This window comes from Setaria viridis, chromosome 1 (assembly GCF_005286985.2).
Source record: "Setaria viridis chromosome 1, Setaria_viridis_v4.0, whole genome shotgun sequence".
Taxonomy (NCBI): domain Eukaryota; kingdom Viridiplantae; phylum Streptophyta; class Magnoliopsida; order Poales; family Poaceae; genus Setaria; species Setaria viridis.
In genome coordinates this window covers 14,758,760-14,776,516 of record NC_048263.2, presented here as the reverse complement: position 1 = coordinate 14,776,516, position 17,757 = coordinate 14,758,760, and the positions used below count along the sequence as shown (strand labels likewise).

Genomic DNA, 17,757 nt, shown 5'->3' with positions numbered 1-17,757 from the left:
CGTGGAAACTGTGCACATTGGGGGAGACAGCTGACCCCTGTTGTCCTGCTTACGGCCCGTGGAACACGGACGTCGCATCCCTGTCGCCGGATAGGCCGGGCACGAGAACGGGCAGCGCTCCTTCCTGTGTCGGGCGGCGCATGCTATGAGTGCCCTATGGTGAATCAGGGGGAGCCGCAGCCACTGTAGCTCGTGCGGTCGTGGCTACAGTGCTCCGCCCGGGTACTCGTGGCGGGTCACATCGAGGGGCGCGGGCACCTTTCTGCGCGCTAGAGCCACGCTGCATTTATAGAAAGATCGGTGGGGGGCCCACGAGATCCGCGCCCTCGTCTACCGGTCTGCGCCCGAGGCAGACCCTTGTCTTGTGGGCCCGGATGAGTCCGACCCCATACGCCCAGGGTCGAGTGAGATGAAGCCTTGCGGCGAAGGGTCGAGCGCACCCGACGCTGGGACCATGGGTCGGGCGAGGCGGAGTTTCGTCATCGAGGGGTCGGGCGTTTCTGACCCCGAGGCCCTGGGTCGGGCAAGACGGAGCGAGGTGCTCCTTGCCCATGCCGGGTCAGCGGTGATCATCACTACCGCAGGTGGGCCTGGGCCTTCATGATTGTTGTTTTAAGGGGCATTAGGAGGTCGTTGATATTTCCCCCCAACAGTAGCCCCCGAGCCTGTGGTGGAGCGAGGATGCTCCTCTAGAGGCTGCTTTCGTCGTTCATCGGGGATCTCTGCTCGCCATGCAAGCTGCAGTTAATCAGGGATAGGGAGTGTTGTTTGCTCGGCTTGGCCGGGGAGATTGATCAGGCGAGGTGTCCTATGGATGACTTGGCGCGGGAGGATTCGTTATTGTTTCGTAGGGCACTCCCGCCTCGAGACCTCGAATCGCGACCACTCGCGTGGTCATTGGTTGCGATGCTAGCCCCCGAGCCCCCGCGCATTGCAGGAGACCGGTCAGGAGGCTAGATCGACTTTTGATCGTTACCCGTCAAGCGTCCGTTCACTGAGACGGAGGGGGTGAGCCGTGCCACGCTATCCTCGTCGAATGAACCGTGGTGCTCGTTGAGCTGCAAACGGGTCGATTCGAGTGGGGTCCCAGTCCCCGTTCGGGGGGGTCTAGCTTCGGCGAAGCTGGTGGCTTACCCTAGATTCCGGCCGGCCAGTTCATATAGTTCCCGAGTCTGTTCGATCGGATCCGAGGGCTCGTTGCCTTTCTTTGGGGGAAAAACCATGAACTTTGATGCCAGTCCGGACTCGAACGTGAGGTCAGGACGCCCTAGGCTATCGTGCACTCGGGTGATGGCCGCTAGTGGACCCATCCCTTCTCACTCCTCGCTCGGGGTTATCCTGGGGTGGCTGTTGAACCCGTAGTGGGCCAGCCTTCGAACCCCTGGACCGTAATGGGCCGTAGGGGCATTTTCAGCCCTGTATCCCTTTCTTACCTATTGGTGGGCCTTGGGCTGGACGTGGAGGAGGTTGTGCGCGTGCGTTCTCCGAGAGGCAAAGTGGCGGAAGGTGCCGGCCTGCGAAACGAGGGAGGAGGGGATGTTTTCCTGCAGCAGGTCGTGCGCACGAATTCCTAAAAAGGCGGGCGTGACGGGGCGTACCTGGCACTGCATTAACTGCGATGGGGCCGCCTGTTTCGCTTCCCACGTGCCCCCCTATAAGACGGGGGGTCTACCTTGCCGGTTCCGCCCACACCTGTTCTCAAACCTTTTCACCTTCTCGCATGCCCTTTGCCTTCTTGCGTGTCGTTCGCCTTCCTCCGCCTAGCGCAGCAGCTTCCCTCACCCTCCACCGTCGAACCTTTCTCCCCTTCACGATGGAGTCCTGGACGCGCTCAAACTTCGGTACCTTGCGCGCCGACGGCCTCAGGAGGAAAGGCCTCCTCTGCGAGAGGACCGAGAGGGACGAATGGCGGTTCCCCGAGAGGGAGGATGTGCTGAATCCGCCCGGCAGCTACGTCATTTCGTTCACGTACTTCCACGAGAGGGGATTCGCGACCCCGCCGAGCTACTTCTTCCGCGGGCTGCTCCACTACTACGGGCTCGAGCTGCAGCATCTCAATCCCAATGGGATCCAACACATTGCGGCGTTCATCGCGTTGTGCGAGGGGTTCCTGGGCATCGAGCCCAACTTCTCACTCTAGAAGTACTTCTTCGTGGTCAGCCTATACTAGAGGACCGAGAAGAAGGGGAGCCAGCAGCGGACGACTCCGGTGCCGATAGGGTGTGCCGCCATCCACCTCCACTAGAACCGCGCCAAGGAATATATGGCGATGAATACCGCAGCGTTCAACAAGGGGTGGCATCAGCAGTGGTTCTACGTGAAGAACTACTCCAATTCCAATTCCCCTTTGCTTGCGTTCACCGGCCGCATCATCGAAGCAGTGCCGGAGCTGTGGTCGTACGGTCCAGTCGAGAAGGAGAAGAAGTGGATCGCCGGTCTGCTTCAGGCCATTGAGCACCTGAAGGGAAAAGGCCTGACCGGGGTTGGAGTCATCGGGGCGTACCACGCTCGGAGGGTGGCGCCGCTGATGCTCCGGGTTCGCTCACTTGCCAACATCGTTCCCGACACGCCGACCGAGGGCACTGTCCTTGCGGTGGGCGCGCTTGCCGACACCGAGATCCGACAGCGAGTTTGGGAGGCGCTGGATGACAAGGATGTCGATTACCCGGTGCCTGGTCACCCTCCGATGCGCCCGGACGAAAATTTCATTGAGCTGGTGAGGACTCCGCACTCTCGTCTTTCTCTCCTGCATTTCTTGGTTCGTTGCTCTGACGCGGAGTTTCTGTATCTGCAGGGCCACATGACCCGGGTCGTGGACTCGTGTCCGCCGGTGCCAGAGGACACGGAGCGGCGGCAGCAGAACCGCCTCCTCGCCGAGAAGCAGAAGAGGTGTAAGGACAAAAAGACGGCGAGGAAGAAGAAGAAGGCCGCCAAGGAGCTCCAACGGCGGCGGTGAGGCAAGGTCGTGTCGGACGACGACGACGATGATGATGAGGATGAGGAGGAGGAAGACGAGGAGCAGGAGGAGGAGGAGGAGTATATTCTAGCCCCCTGGCCGGGCGCGCTCGTCATTCGGGAGCAGCACCCCCAGCCGGTCGCGGGGGACAAGCCGAGTGGACCGCCTGCCCAGGACCTGACCTCGCAGGGCTCTGGGGCCACGCCCCAGGGGTCGGCGCGGGGTGCACCTCGAGAGTCGATGGAGCCAACCCCCGACCCTCTACCTGTGTCACGCGAGCAGAGGAGTAGCGGCAAGCGGCCGCTGCCAGATGCCCCGGGGTCGACGTCGAGCTCGGAGGCGAAACGTGCCCGTCGTCCTCGCACTGAGGGAGTGTAAGTGGAAATTCCTCGCACACCTTGTTCTTTTCTCGGCATCGAGCCATTTTTGATGATGTTGTTGTTGTTTCACAGCGTCGCCCCTCATGACTTCGTCCCGCCGCTGGCGCAAAAGAAGGTGCTATGGGTGTTGTCCACCTCCGCGGGGTGAGCCGCGACCCCGCCGGCGGCAAGCGGCGGTGTCACCGGGGACACCGCGGAGGCGGCCTCTGTGACGGCAATTGGAGGAAGGGTGCCGCAGACGAGCACGGGGCAGGGTCTGACCCCTGCTCCGCCTTCGGCCTCCGCGACTGACCCTGCGGGACAAGGTGTTGCCCCTGGGGTCCCTCCAACCGGCGAGGTGATAGACCTTGACGATGAGGTGGAGGAGGAGCCTGCGGCTCCGCTGGCAACGGCAGAGATGGCGACGGCAGAGATGGCGGCGTCAGAGATGGGGGCAGTTGCCCCAGTGACTGTGACGGAGATAGCGGCGGTGGTGGAGGAGGGAAAGTCCGCCCCCGCGGCTGCGACGGGGACAGCAGTGGCGGCGAAGGTGGGGACACCTGCCCCAGCGGCCGCGACGGAGACGCCGGCGGTAGCGGGGGTGGGGACGCCTACCCCGGCGGCCGCGACGGAGGCGGGGACGCCTGCCCTAGCGGCCGCGACGGAGGCCGCGGTGGCGGCAGGAACGGGAATGCCCGCTCTGGCAACCGCGATGGAGACGGTGGCGGCGGCGAATAGAGCGGGACGCACGTCGATGTCGACGACAGGCGCTGCGACTTCGACAAAGATGGCGGCGCATGGGCCGGGGTCGTCGATGAGGCCGGCGGCGTCAGGGGCGGTGGCGCCTGCCCTAGCGGCGGCATCGAGGATGGCGGCGCCGGGGCCGGCTAGAGCGGCTTCCACCCTTATCCCGGTTAATCCCGTCCCCAAGGCGTAGGGTGGGCCTACCCTGCGCTGGAGGTCCCGTGATGACCCGCAGAGACCCCTCTTCGTGCTGGATGACACCGAGGAGTGGGGCAAGTGGCAGGCGGTGTAGGGTGGGCTTGCAAATGTCCGTGCTTCCCTGTCTTCGACGATGGGGGAGCTGGACTGCGTCGTCATCCCCGGTGGCCAGTGTTCTCCCCGATGGTTGTTTTCCTCTCGTTCCTCCGTTGCTGAGCATAGTTTGTTTTGTGGGCCCTCCAGGAATGCAGCCGAGGGAAGTCCGAGTTTCTCTGGCTCGAGCGGGGACTCTGGGATTGCTTCTCCGCAGAGAGATAGCGGACCGGGGAGCTGACCGCGTAGGTCGCCGCCGCTCAGCAGGTCATCACCGACCTGCGCAGGCGCGAGCAGACGACGCGGGAGGATGCGCGGTGGGCGGAGGACAAGTTCCAGGCCATCGTCGAGAAGGCTCGCCTCGATCTCGAGGAGTTCCAGGCTACTGCCAAGAAGGCCTGCCACGATGCCGAGGAGCTCGCACGGTTGAAGGGGGACTATGAGGCCCTTCAGAAAACCGTCGAGCGTATCCGGCGCGAGCGGCAGAAGGCTTGGCAGGAGCGGGACTCCGAGGCGATCCGGAAGGCTGAGGCCAAGAAGATAGTGGCCGAGCTTGGGGTGGAGGTCAGTCAGCTCCACGTGCAAGTGCAGGGGCTTCAGACCGCCGTGACCCAGGGGCTCGACAGGGAGTGTGAGCTGAAGGCTCAATTTGCGGGTAAGGCTTTTCTCTTTCCTTTGCTTTTGCGGTGTTGCGATGGTTTCTGACTTGGCGGACTTTTGTGGATGGGCCTCACAGACGAACTCGCCCGGCTGAGGGAGATCCTCGATGCAGAACGTGCCAAGCAAGGCAACCTATGGGACGCGGTCCGCATTGTCTGTGACGGCCTCGGCGTGGTCCTTGGGGCATACCAGCAGGCCCGCGAGATCGCTCGGGAGGCGCTCCACGTCGGCGTGAGGCGGGCCTTTAGCATCTTCGGTTCCCACTACTCCCGTATCAACTTCGCCGGGATGACTGGGGGGTACGCCTCCGGCTACTCTGAGGCCGAGCTGGACGAGATCGACGCGTCGGTACTCAACCTAGCGGAGGCCTTGGTGAAGCTTCTAGAGGATGAGGCCGTCCCGCCGGAGGACTCGGGGATGAGTTAGCTGTATCGGGCTTAGATGCCCCAGAATATGTAAATATGTTAGTCAACTTTGAACTTGCTTTTGCGATGGCCGCAGAGGCCTTTTCTATAACTTGTCAAAAAATGTTTTCGATCCTCTTTCTTGTTTTTTGGGTTTGGAAAGTTTAGAGTGCAGGTTGGGCGCGTCAGTAAGCGCTGATGAGCGAAGGCACCGTAGCCGCTGGGGCGTAGGTTTTTTTTCACAGTCCAATCAGTCTTGCCTGAGTGTCGTTCGTGCACTCTTTCCTTTTCACGCCCAAACGTTTAGGAAGAGGGTCGGTTCGGAAAGAAATGGTGTTTTGAGAAGACATCAAGTGATTTGGGCTGGAGCCCCTGATAGCCCCCGAGGGATGTGCGACCCTAGGGCAGAGCTAGGGTCGGATATCCCTGAGTTCGGCACGAAACTCGAATGATATCGACTCAAAACTGCCCTTTTCCGTGAATTAACAAGTTACAGAAGTATGTACGTACAAACTTGGAAACTATAACTAAGGGTAGAAGCATCTTAGCTGCTCCATGTTCCAAGCGTTGGTGAAGATCTGCCTATTAGGGGTCGCCAGCTTGTAGGTGCCTGGCCGCAGTACTTGCGTGACGATGAAGGGACCCTCCCATGGAGGGGTCAGCTTGTGTCGGCCTCTGTTGTCCTGGACGAGAAAAAGCACCAGGTCACTGATGTTGAAGGCTCGACCTCGTACCTTGCGGCTGTGGTATCGTCGTAAGGCTTGCTGGTACTTGGCCGAGTGCAGCAGGGCCACATCGCGCGCTTCGTCGAGCTGGTCTTGTGCGTCCTCGAGCGATGCCTCGTTCCCTTGTTCATCGTACGCCTTGACCCTCGGCGACCCATACTCTATGTCAGTGGGGAGGATTGCCTCGAGCCCGTAGACCATGAAGAACGGGTGAAGCCGGTTGCCCTACTGGGGGTTGTCCTCAGACTCCATAAGACCGCGGGGAGCTCCACGACCCATCGGCCATCAAACTTTTTGAGGCGGTCGAAAATCCTTGGCTTGAGACCCTGGAGTATCATGCCGTTGGCCCGTTCAACCTGCCCATTCGTGCAGGGATGCACCATGGCCGACCAGTCCACTCGGATGTGGTGGTCATCGCAGAACTTGAGGAACTTGTTCCCGGTGAACTGCGTGCCGTTATCCATGATGATGGAGTTGGGGACTCTAAAGCGGTGGATGATGTCGGTGAAGAATTGTACCGCCTGCTCGGATTTTGACCTGCGTGATGGGCCGTGCCTTGATCCACTTTGAGAACTTGTCAATGGTGACAATCAAGTGGGTGAAGCCCCCGGGCACCTTCTTGAAGGGTCCGACGAGGTCCAGTCCCCAGACCGCGAACGGCCACATGATGGGGATGGTCTAGAGCACCTGTGCGGGCAGATAGGTTTGGCACGCGAAGAATTGGCACCCGTCGCAGGTGCGCACTACGTGGGTGGCATCGGCTACTACCGTCGGCTAGTAGAAGCCCTGTCGGAAGGCGTTCCCAACGAGGGTTCTTGGCGCAGCGTGGTGGCCGCAGGCCCCGGCGTGGATGTCCTGTATCAACACCTTCCCTTGCTCGATCGGGATGCAGTGCTGGAGGATGCCGGTGTGGCTCCACTTGTAGAGCTCTTGGTCGATGATGACGAAGGATTTGGCATGACGCGCAATCCTGCGTGCCTCCGTCTTGTTCATCGGGAGCATCTCACGGATGAGGTAGTCGAGGTACGGGGCTCTCCAGTCAGGCGGAGGGTCGGGCCCCTCTGCTGGGTTTGCATCGATCTCCATGACTTCAAGGTCGAAGGGATCGGCCTCCGGGTCCAGGCCAGATAGAGAGTCGCCAACCTTTCCAGGGTCGGCGTCCGAGTCCGGGATAGGTGGCGCATTGCCCACCTCTCCCAGGTTGGCGCCCGAGTCCGGGGCAGGTGGCGTGTCGCCAACCTTTCCTGGCTCCCTGTAACAGATTGAGGGCTTGTATTGGTAGCTGACAAAGATGCCGTCGGGGATGGGCTTTCGGTCGGATGCCGCCTTCGCCAGTTCGTCAGCTGCCTCGTTGAAACATCTTGCAACGTGGTTGAGCTCTAGTCCGTTGAACTTGTCTTCGAGCTTGCAGACTTCGTTGCAGTATGCCGTCATCTTGGGGTCGTGGCAGCTCTACTCCTTCATGACTTGTTCGACGACTAGCTAAGAGTCGCCTCGGATGTCTAGCCGCCGGATACCCAGCTCGATGGCAATGCGAAGCCCGTTGAGGAGAGCCTCGTACTCAACAACATTGTTAGATGCAGGAAAATGGAGGCGAATCATGTACCTCATGCGCACGCCGAGAGGAGAGACAAAGACCAGACCCACTCCAGCGCAAGCCTTCATCAACGACTCGTCGAAGTACATCGTCCAGTATTCCTGCTTCTCCGGCGCCGATGGCGTCTTGATCTCCGTCCACTCCGCAACAAAGTCGGCGAGCACTTGGGACTTGATGGCTGTACGGGGAGCGTAGGTGATGCCCTGGTCCATGAGCTCGAGCGCCCACTTTGCGATCCATCCTGTGGCGTCTTGATTCCGGATCACCTCGCCGAGAGGAAATGATGAAACGACCGTCACGGGGTGGGAGGTGAAGTAGTGGCGCAACTTCCTTTTCATGATGAGGACGGCGTAGATGAGCTTTTGGATTTGCGGGTAGCAGGCCTTGGACTCGGACAAGACCTCACTGACGAAGTACACCGGGTGCTGCACCTTGAGGGCGTGTCCCTCCTCTTCTCGCTCCACCACTAGGGCCGCGCTAACCACCTGGGTGGTCACCGCAATGTAGAGCAGGAGTGGCTCCCTGTCGGTCGGTGGGACCAGGATCGGGGCCTTTGTCAGGAGGTTCTTGAGCCGGTCAAGCGCCTCTTGGGCCTCGACGGTCCACACAAAGCGGTCGGTCTTCTTTAGGAGTCGGTAGAGGGGGAGCCCCCGTTCGCCGAGGCGCGAGATGAAGCGGCTCAGGGCCGCCAGGCATCCCGTGACGCACTGAACTCCCTTTATGTTTCGGATCAGCCCCATGTTGCTGATGGCCACTATTTTCACCAGGTTGGCTTTGATGCTGCGCACGGAGACGATGAAGCCTAGCACCATGCCCCTCGGAACCCCAAAAACGCACTTTTTGGGATTGAGTTTGATGCGCTTGTCTCTCAGCCTTTCGAAGGCTAGTTCGAGGTCGGGGATGAGTTGGTCACCATTTTTGGACTTGACCACGATGTCATCTACGTAAGCCTCAATGGTCCGCCCGATGAGGTCCCCGAAACACTTAAGCATGCATCGCTGGAACGTAGCCACAACGTTTTTGAGGCCAAACGACATCTTAACGTAGCAATAGGGGCCGAAGGGGGTGGTGAAAGAGGTTGTGAGCTGGTCAAGCTCTTTCATCGGGATTTGATGGTAGCCAGAATACGCGTCAAGGAAGCTAAGGGTTTCGCACCCGGCGGTTGAGTCGACTATATGATCTATGCGTGGCAAAGGAAACGGATCCTTTGGACACGCCTTGTTGAGACCGGTATAATCAACACACATCCTCCATTTCCCATTCTTTTTTCGTACAAGAACAGGATTAGCTAGCCAGTCGGGGTGGTAGACTTCCTTGATGAATCCGGTCGCCAAAAGCTTCTGGAGCTCCTCGCCGATGGCCTTGCGCCTCTCCTCGTCGAAGCGTCGCAAGCCTTGCTTCACTGGTTTGGAGCCGGCCTTGATGTTTAAGGAGTGCTCGGCGACTTCCCTCGGGATGCCAGGCATGTCTGAGGGTTTCCACGCAAAAACATCGCTGTTCGCACGGAGAAAGTCGAGGAGCGCGCTTTCCTATTTGGGAGATAGGGTAGCGCCTATCCGTATGGTCCTGCCATTGGAACTGCAGGGGTCAACGGGGACCTCCTTGACACCTTCGGTGGCTTTGAAGGAGGTGTCGGATTGCTTGGAGTCGGGTGGGTCCTCGGCGCTCTCCGCGAGCTGGACCGCGGGGTCCTCCGCGCAGGTGATGGCTGCGGCATACTCGTAGCACTCTACATCGCACTCGTACGCCTTCTGGAAGGACGTGCCAACGGTGATGATCCCGTTGGGCCTTGGTAGCTTGAGCTTGAGGTAGGTGTAGGTGGGGATGGCCATGAACTTGGCGTAGCTCTGTGTCCCCAAGATGGCGTGGTAGGTTCCACGGAAACCCACCACCTCGAAGGTGAGGATCTCCTTCCTGTAGTTGGAAGGAGTCCCGAAAGTGACGGGCAGGTCGATTTGCCCAAGAGGCATCGCCCGTTTCCCCGGCACGATGTTGTGGAATGGTGCCTTGCTGGGGCAGAGGCGGGAGCGGTCGATCCCCATGGCGTCGAGGGTCTCGGCGTAGAGGATGTTGAGGCTGCTGCCTCCGTCCATGAGCACCTTCGTGCGGAGCGTCGTGCTGACGATGGGGTCGATGACGAGCGGGTAGCGTCATCGCTGCAGGACGCACCTCGGGTGGTCGGACCGGTCGAAGGTGATGGCGAGTCCCGACCAGTCAAGTAAGGCCAGTGTAGCAGGTTCGGCCGCGTTGACCTCGCGGTGCTCCAGCTTCCGGCGGCGCTTGGAGTCGTAAGCTGCTGGCCCGCCGAAGATCATGAAGCAGCCGTCCACCTTGGGAAAGCCATCTTCCTTCTCCTCGCCATCCTTCTTCCTCCTCGGGCTTCCATCTCTGGTCGCCCTTCACTGGGTTGCCTACAAAATACCTCTTCATGAAGTTGCAGTCTTTGTAGGCGTGCTTAGCGGGGAACTCGTGGTTCGAGCATGGTCCGTCGAGTAGCTTGTCGAAGAAGCTGGGGGTGCCCTCAGGGGGTGGCGTCCCCGCTTGCGCTCAGGAATGGCTAAGAGGGGAGCCTCGCGCCACTGCTTGTTCTTCTTCTTTTGCTGGCGGTTGGAGGTGCCTTCGTCGACGTCCTCCTCCCGCTTTGCCTTGCCTTTGGAACGATCAAAGATCGCCTTGACAGCCTCTTCGCCCAGGGCGAAGCTGGTGGTGATGTTGAGGAGTGTAGGGATACGAGGTAGGCTACACTAGCGCAAATCAAAATTTTCTACCGCGTAAACTAGGAAACTGCCGTATAAGGATCACGGGATTACCACTCGACGCACTACTGGTGCGAAAGATGTAGATTTGCGTCGATGCAGCAAAGTCGATCAGCGTAGTCGTACGTAGCCGATCACGTCGATGTCCAGCAGCTCCTCAGCAGCTCGTCCACGTGCAGCAAGATCACCCTCGTGCCGCGGCTCGTCGTCAGCTCATCAAGGCTCGTCAGCGGCTCATCCAAGTGCTGCAGGCGCAACACCTCCAAGGTATCCACACGTGCAGGGAGGAAGCGTCGCAAGCCGGACTGCTAGATCCACGAGTTGCAACAAGCGAGGGCATGGGAGGCACGACAGATGAGTTTCGCTGAAAAGGTGTCAACCCTAGGGCACCCCACCCCTCAATTTATAGAGGTTCCTAACGGGCCTCTGGGTCCGAGGCCCATTAGTACTTCTAAACCTAATCCAACTCGGATCACATCCGAATTGGGCTTCCAGCCCCTTAAGTGTGCAACCCTATGGGTTCGGATACGTATAGACATGACCCGAGTACTCCTAGTCGGCCCAATAGTCGGTAGTGACCTCTAGCAAGACGTGCCAACTCCTATACGCACACGAAGATCATATCAGACGAACCATCACAACATTATATACATGCTATTCCCTTTGCCTCACGATATTTGGTCTAGCTTCAAGCCTGACCGCTCTTTCTCGATCCTGTGATTCGGAATCCCTTTGTAGGTTAACTCTTAACCGTACGTAGCATGGCTATGCATTTTCAGATCCGATCACTTGAGGGGCCCAGAGATATCACTCTCAATCAGAGAGGGGCAAATCCCATCTTGATTGACAATGTCTCACAGCATACTTCTTGACAAACCCAAAAGCTACCTTTATAACTATCATGTTACGGCGTAGCGTATGATAGCCCCTAAGTAGGTCGATCCACATCTTGAATACATGCGACAATCTCAGGTCTAAGGACAAAGCGTATATGTTGTTTAAAGAGAGTCCTAGCACATTTCTCCATATGTGCCCACATTATTAGTTCAACATCTCCATGTCCATGACTTGTGAAACATAGTCATCAACTAATACATGTGCTAGTCTAATATTCATGTGTGTCCTCACATGAACTCCAACTAGGAACAACTTTAGAATAACCATACAAGTAAAGAGTTTCACACACAATTCACATAATTGAAAATCAATTCAAGTAGCCTTTAATGGATATTCAAGGAACACAATATAAATCATGGATACAAATGGAATATCATCATCTCTATGATTGCCTTTAGGGCATACCTCCAACAATCTCCCACTTGCACTAGAGTCAATCTAGAAGGTACCTAATACCCATAGCTCTTACATGCGCATCATGCTTAGCCTGCGGGAGTGGTTTTGTCAACGGATCATAAATGTTCAGATCCCTGTGTATTTTGCATATCTTGATCTCACCCCGGTTAACGAAGTCTTGAATGAGATGAAATCGCCACATTACGTGTTTGTTCTTCTGGTGGTTCCTTAGCTCCTTTGCTTGCGCAATTGCCCCATTGTTATCACAGTAGAGATTCAATGGGCTGGACGCATTCGGGAACACACCAAGCTCAATAAGGAAATTCCTTATCCAAACACCCTCCTTCACAGCTTCCGAAGCCGCGATGTACTCGGCTTCTGTCGTAGAATCGGTCACCGTCTCCTGCTTGGAACTCTTCCAACTAACAGCACCACCATTTAGCGTGAACACAAATCCTGATTGTGACTTTGAATCATCTCTGTCGGTTTGGAAACTAGCATCGGTGTAACCTGTTACAACGAGCTCCTCCTCACCTCCATAGACGAGGAACATATCTTTAGTCCTTCTCAAGTACTTAAGAATGTTTTTCACCGCTGTCCAGTGACTCTCACCTGGATTAGACTGGTGTCTGCTTGTCATACTTAGCGCATATGAAACATTTGGGTGAGTACTTATCATTGCATACATGATAGATCCAATAGCCGAGGCATATGGCACTCTACTCATGCGATCCCGCTCATCAGCAGTCGAAGGACACTGAGTCTTGCTGAGATGTATGCCATGTGATATAGGCAAGAACCCTTTCTTTGCCTCTTCCATGCTGAACCGCTTCAAGACTTTGTCAATGTAAGTATCTTGGCTTAATCCTATAAGCCTTCTCGATCTATCTCTATAGATCTTAATGCCCAGAATATATGCCGCTTCCCCTAAGTCCTTCATCGAAAAACTATTTTTCAGTGAAGTCTTTATGAACTCAAGCATAGAATGTTGTTTCCAATCAGCAATATGTCATCCACATATAAGATTAGAAATACTACAGAGCTCCCACTAACCTTCTTGTAAACACAAGACTCTTATTCGTTCTTGGTGAAGTCAAACGCTTTGACCACTTCATCGAAACGAATGTTCCAACTCCTAGATGCTTGCTTCAATCCATAAATGGATCTTTGAAGCTTGCATACCTTTCCAGCATTTTTCGGATCGACAAAACCCTCAGGCTATATCATATACACATCCTCAGCTAGGTTTCCATTCAGGAAAGTTGTCTTGACATCCATCTGCCATATCTCATAATCGAAATATGCAGCTATAGCTAGAATAATCCGAATGGACTTAAGCATCACTACGAGCGAGAAAGTCTCGTCGTAGTCAACTCCTTGAACTTGTCGAAAACCTTTTGCGACAAGTCGTGCTTTATAGATGTGAACATTTCCATCCATGTCCTTTTTCTTCTTATAGATCCACTTGCACTCTATGGCTTTAACACCATCAGGTGGGTCAACCAAGTTCCAAACTTGATTGTCTCGCATGGACTCTATTTTGGATTGCATGGCACTCTGCCATTTTTCAGAGTCTGGGTCCATCATTGCTTCTGCATATGTTGCAGGCTCATCATTGTCCAACAATAATATTTCCCGCATTTCGCGGAGCCTTGCTGACCTTCGTGGTTGTGGTGGTGCTTCTCTTGCCATGGGTATCTCAACTTGTTCTGCTACGTTAGCATCACTCATTGATTCTTGCCCAATCAGCTCATCTTGAACTTCTTCAAGATGCACTGTCTTTCCACTCTTTTCTCCTTTGAGAAACTCTTTCTCTAGAAAACCCCATTCCGAGCGACAAACACTTTGCCCTCTGACCGGTTGTAGAAATAATATCCCAAAATTTCCTTTGGATATCCCACGAAAATGCACTTATCTGACTTAGGTGTGATCTTGTCCGACTGAAGTCGCTTGACAAACACTTCACATCCCCAAATCTTTAGAAAAGACAAACTGGGAACCTTTCTAGTCCACATCTCATATGGTGTCTTAACTACGGATTTAGATGGTACTCTATTAAGTGTGAAAGCTGCTGTTTCTAGAGCGTATCCCCAAAATGATAACGGTAGGTCCGACTGGCTCATCATTGATCGAACCATGTCTAACAAAGTTTGATTACATCGCTCAGATACACCGTTTCTCTAAGGTGTTCCAGGCGGCGTAAGTTGTGGAACAATTCCGCAACTCTTTAGATGATTGCTAAACTTGTGGCTCAAATACTCGCCTCCACGATCAGATCGTAAGGCCTTAATTTTCTTGCCACGCTGATTTTCAACTTCATTATGAAATTCCTTGAACTTTTCAAAGGTTTCAGACTTGTGCCTCATCAAGTAGACATAGCCATATCTACTAAAATCATCAGTGAAAGTTATGAAGTATTGGAATCCTCCTCTAGCCGTCGTACTCATTGGTCCGCATACATCACTATGTACGAGTTCCAACAAGTCTACTGCTCTCTCAGGAAATCCTATGAAAGGCGTCTTGGTCATCTTGCCTAGCAAGCAAGCCTCACATGTCTCGTATGATTCAAAATCAAACGAAGTTAGAAGTCCATCAGAATGGAGCTTCTTCATGCACTTTTCACTTATATGACCCAAACGACAATGCCACAAGTAGGTAAGACTCAAATCATTAGGCCGAGGCCTTTTAGCACTAACGTTACAGACAGGTGAACCATTAAGATTTAAAACAAATAATCCATTCACAATGGGTGCAAAAGCCATAAACATATCATTCTTAGAGATCACACAACCATTGTTTTCACTCGCAAATGAATAACCATCCTTCATCAAGCATGAAGGAGACAAAATGTTTCGACTTAAACTAGGAACGAAATAACAATTATTCAACTCCATAATAAATCCTGACGGGAGGTGGAGTTGCATCGTCCCGACGATCAACGCAGCAACTCTTGCATTATCGCCCACGCGGAAATCAACTTCTCCTCTTTCCACGCTTCTACTTCTTATCATTCCCTGCATCGAATTGCAAATATGAGCAACCGATCCGGTATCAAATACCCAAGAATTAATAATTGTATCAGCGAGAAAAATGTTGTCTATAACATTAACAACAAACGTACCTGAGGTAGAAGTACTCTTACTTCTGCCATTCTTCAACGAAGCTAGGTACTGCTTGCAGTTTCTCTTCCAGTGACCAGGTTCGTGACAATAAAAGCACTCTTTATCTGGAGCAGGTCCAGCTTTAGCCTTGGGCGTTGGGTTTGGCTTGGACACTCCAGCCTTACCCTTCTTGTTCCAAGAATTGCCCTTCTTCTTGAAGGTAGGCTTGTTCTGTACAGCCATCACATGGCTGGTACTAGCGCTTTTCTTAATGTCTACCTCTGCTGTCTTGAGCATACCACAGAGTTCATTCAGACCCTTCTCCGTCCCATGCATATGGTAGTTCGAGATGAAGTTCCCAAAGCTAGGCGGAAGAGATGAAAGAATGAAGTCAATGGCAACCTCTTTACCCATTGGGAAGCCCAGCTTCTCCAATCGCTGAGTGTAACCAACCATCTTGATTACATGTGGTCCTACTGTTCCGCCTTCTGCTAGCTGGCATTCCAGAAAGGCTTTGGACACATTGAACCTTTCAGTCCTAGCCTGTGTCTGGAACATATCCTTGAGCGCCACGATCATATCATGTGCCTCATGATTTGTTTTGAACTGCATCTGCAGCTCGGGTTCCATGCAAGCAAGCATAAGGTAGTTTACCTCAATATTAGCATCAAATGCCTTCTTGTAAGCAGCCTTAACGGCAGCAGATGCATCATCAACAGGTACTGGTGGTAGTGGGGTGTCTAGAACATCTTCCTTTTTATCGGCCCTAAGAACAATTCTCAAGTTACGAATCCAATCCGAGTACTTGTCCTTCTCAAGGTCCGAACGCAAAGCAAACGGTGTGGTGTTGCTAGGTGCCATTTAATCTACAACAAAAGTAATGCAAAATACACTAAGACAAACGTATCCATGATAGAGCAAATCACATTAAACTATTTTAATAGAATCTACTCCCACTAAAATCAATATCCCTCTATTGATACTTAGTGATTCAGGATCCACAACTAACAAGTCTACTAGTGAGCTTTAGCATCACCGCTAGCAAACAAGGTAGATCGGTAAGCAACTTTTGCTAATCATATCACATATGACTCCTGTTGTTGGGTGACATCTCCATGTCTCGGCGCCCAACCTTTATGTCCCAAGGTCCTTAACTGTTAAGTAAACCTTGTTAAGCAAACCAACCCTTATGCGTGTAAGTGTCCGACACAAACCCGTCTAATCAAGGAAAACTGTGGCACCCTAATTTCATAGACCCACCACTAATTGTACAAGATATGGGATGGTGCAAGTTTTAGTTTGGAGGGCATACTAACTTAAACTTTGTGAGGGATCGTTCTACTTCTAACATCACAGCATGCAGAAAGTAAAACATAAACACAATAGCATTCACACAGTTGTGACACAGTATGGCCCGTTTTCATATAGTGATCTCCATCTCCATAGAACCTGTTCATCACGGTGATCTCCATCTCCATGTTCCATGTGCGCCATCCTCCTGATGATGAATCCTCCAAGAACTAGAACATGCTATTACGCCTAATAGGTAGTAAAGAAGCTAGTAATGAAGATTACATAGTTGCTTGGAAGATCATGACAGATTGGTACGCAGACCATTAAATACATTAAGGTGACAACACATATGGCTCCTGCCGTGTTGCCGTACGCGCGACACGCAGGTCACGAATGAGTTACACACATGCATCACATACACAAAGGGGCCATATTGATCACAAGATACATACATCCTGCAAAACAGAGTTAAGCGTCCTAACGCTCCGAACTTCGGAGGCCCAAAACTCCATGTTCCAAACCGAATTTGGGAAATCTAATTTCGCCGAAAACACAAAGCGGTTGAATTTCATGTGTAACTTTTTCTGTAGATCAATTTTCATATAAAATTTGCCAAGATCTGAGATCGTACCGAAAAGTTACAGCTGATTTACCGAAGCATACGCACACGGTAAAATCCCGACCCCGGCAATAGATCCCATCTACTATTGCACATCTCATGCGCCTGGCGTATGAACCTGGATTTCGATTCGACCAATCACATTGATCTTCGCTCACTGCAACTGGAATTACGTGTATCACTTAACTCCGATGGCGGAAACCCGACCGGTAGGAGTGTGTCGTTACACTACCATTGCAGCAAAAACATGAAACCAGGACATAGATCAAATTGAAAACTCGCATATCTCCATATGCACACATCCCGAATCCAAAATTAAACAGCTACGGCTCTGATACCACTGTAGGGATACGAGGCAGGCTACACTAGCGCAAATCAAAATTTTCTACCGCGTAAACCAGGAAAACTGCCGTATAAGGATCACGGAATTACCACTCGACGCACTACTGGTGCGGAAGATGTATATTTGCATCGATACAGCGAAGTCGATCAGCGTTGTCGTACGTAGCCGATCACGTCGACGTCCAGCAGCTCCTCAGCAGCTCGTTCACGTGCAGCAAGATCACCCTCGTGCCGCGGCTCGTCGTCGGCTCATCGTGGCTCGTCGGCGGCTCGTCGTGGCTCGTCGGCGGCTCGTCCAAGTGCTGCAGGCGCAACACCTCCAAGGTATCCACACGTGCAGGGAGGAAGCGTCGCAAGCCGGACTGCTAGATCCACGAGTTGCAACAGGCGAGGGCATGGGAGGCGTGACAGATGAGTTTCGCTAAAAAGGTGTCAACCCTAGGGCACCCGCACCCCTCAATTTATAGAGGTTCCTAATGGGCCTCTGGGTCCGAGGCCCATTAGTACTTCTAAACCTAATCCAACTCGGATCACATCTGAATTGGGCTTTCAGCCCCTTAAGTGTGTGACCCTATGGGTTCGGATACGTATAGACATGGCCCGAGTACTCCTACTTG

General features: G+C 53.8%; 2 protein-coding genes across 2 annotated transcripts; both read right to left on the bottom strand.

Annotated features, from left to right (window-relative positions):
* Positions 1 to 6,817: 6,817 nt before the first annotated feature.
* Positions 6,818 to 7,573, bottom strand: LOC117854256 (uncharacterized). The gene is made up of 2 exons (XM_034736560.1): positions 7,118 to 7,573; positions 6,818 to 6,826 (listed from the first exon to the last, which is right to left on the bottom strand). The coding sequence occupies exons 1-2, from the start codon at positions 7,571 to 7,573 to the stop codon at positions 6,818 to 6,820; spliced, it is 465 nt and encodes a 154-aa protein (XP_034592451.1).
* A 1,692-nt stretch (positions 7,574 to 9,265) lies between these two features.
* LOC117854248 (uncharacterized) lies at positions 9,266 to 9,778 on the bottom strand. The gene is made up of 2 exons (XM_034736551.1): positions 9,680 to 9,778; positions 9,266 to 9,538 (listed from the first exon to the last, which is right to left on the bottom strand). The coding sequence occupies exons 1-2, from the start codon at positions 9,776 to 9,778 to the stop codon at positions 9,266 to 9,268; spliced, it is 372 nt and encodes a 123-aa protein (XP_034592442.1).
* Between the last annotated feature and the right edge of the window lie 7,979 nt (positions 9,779 to 17,757).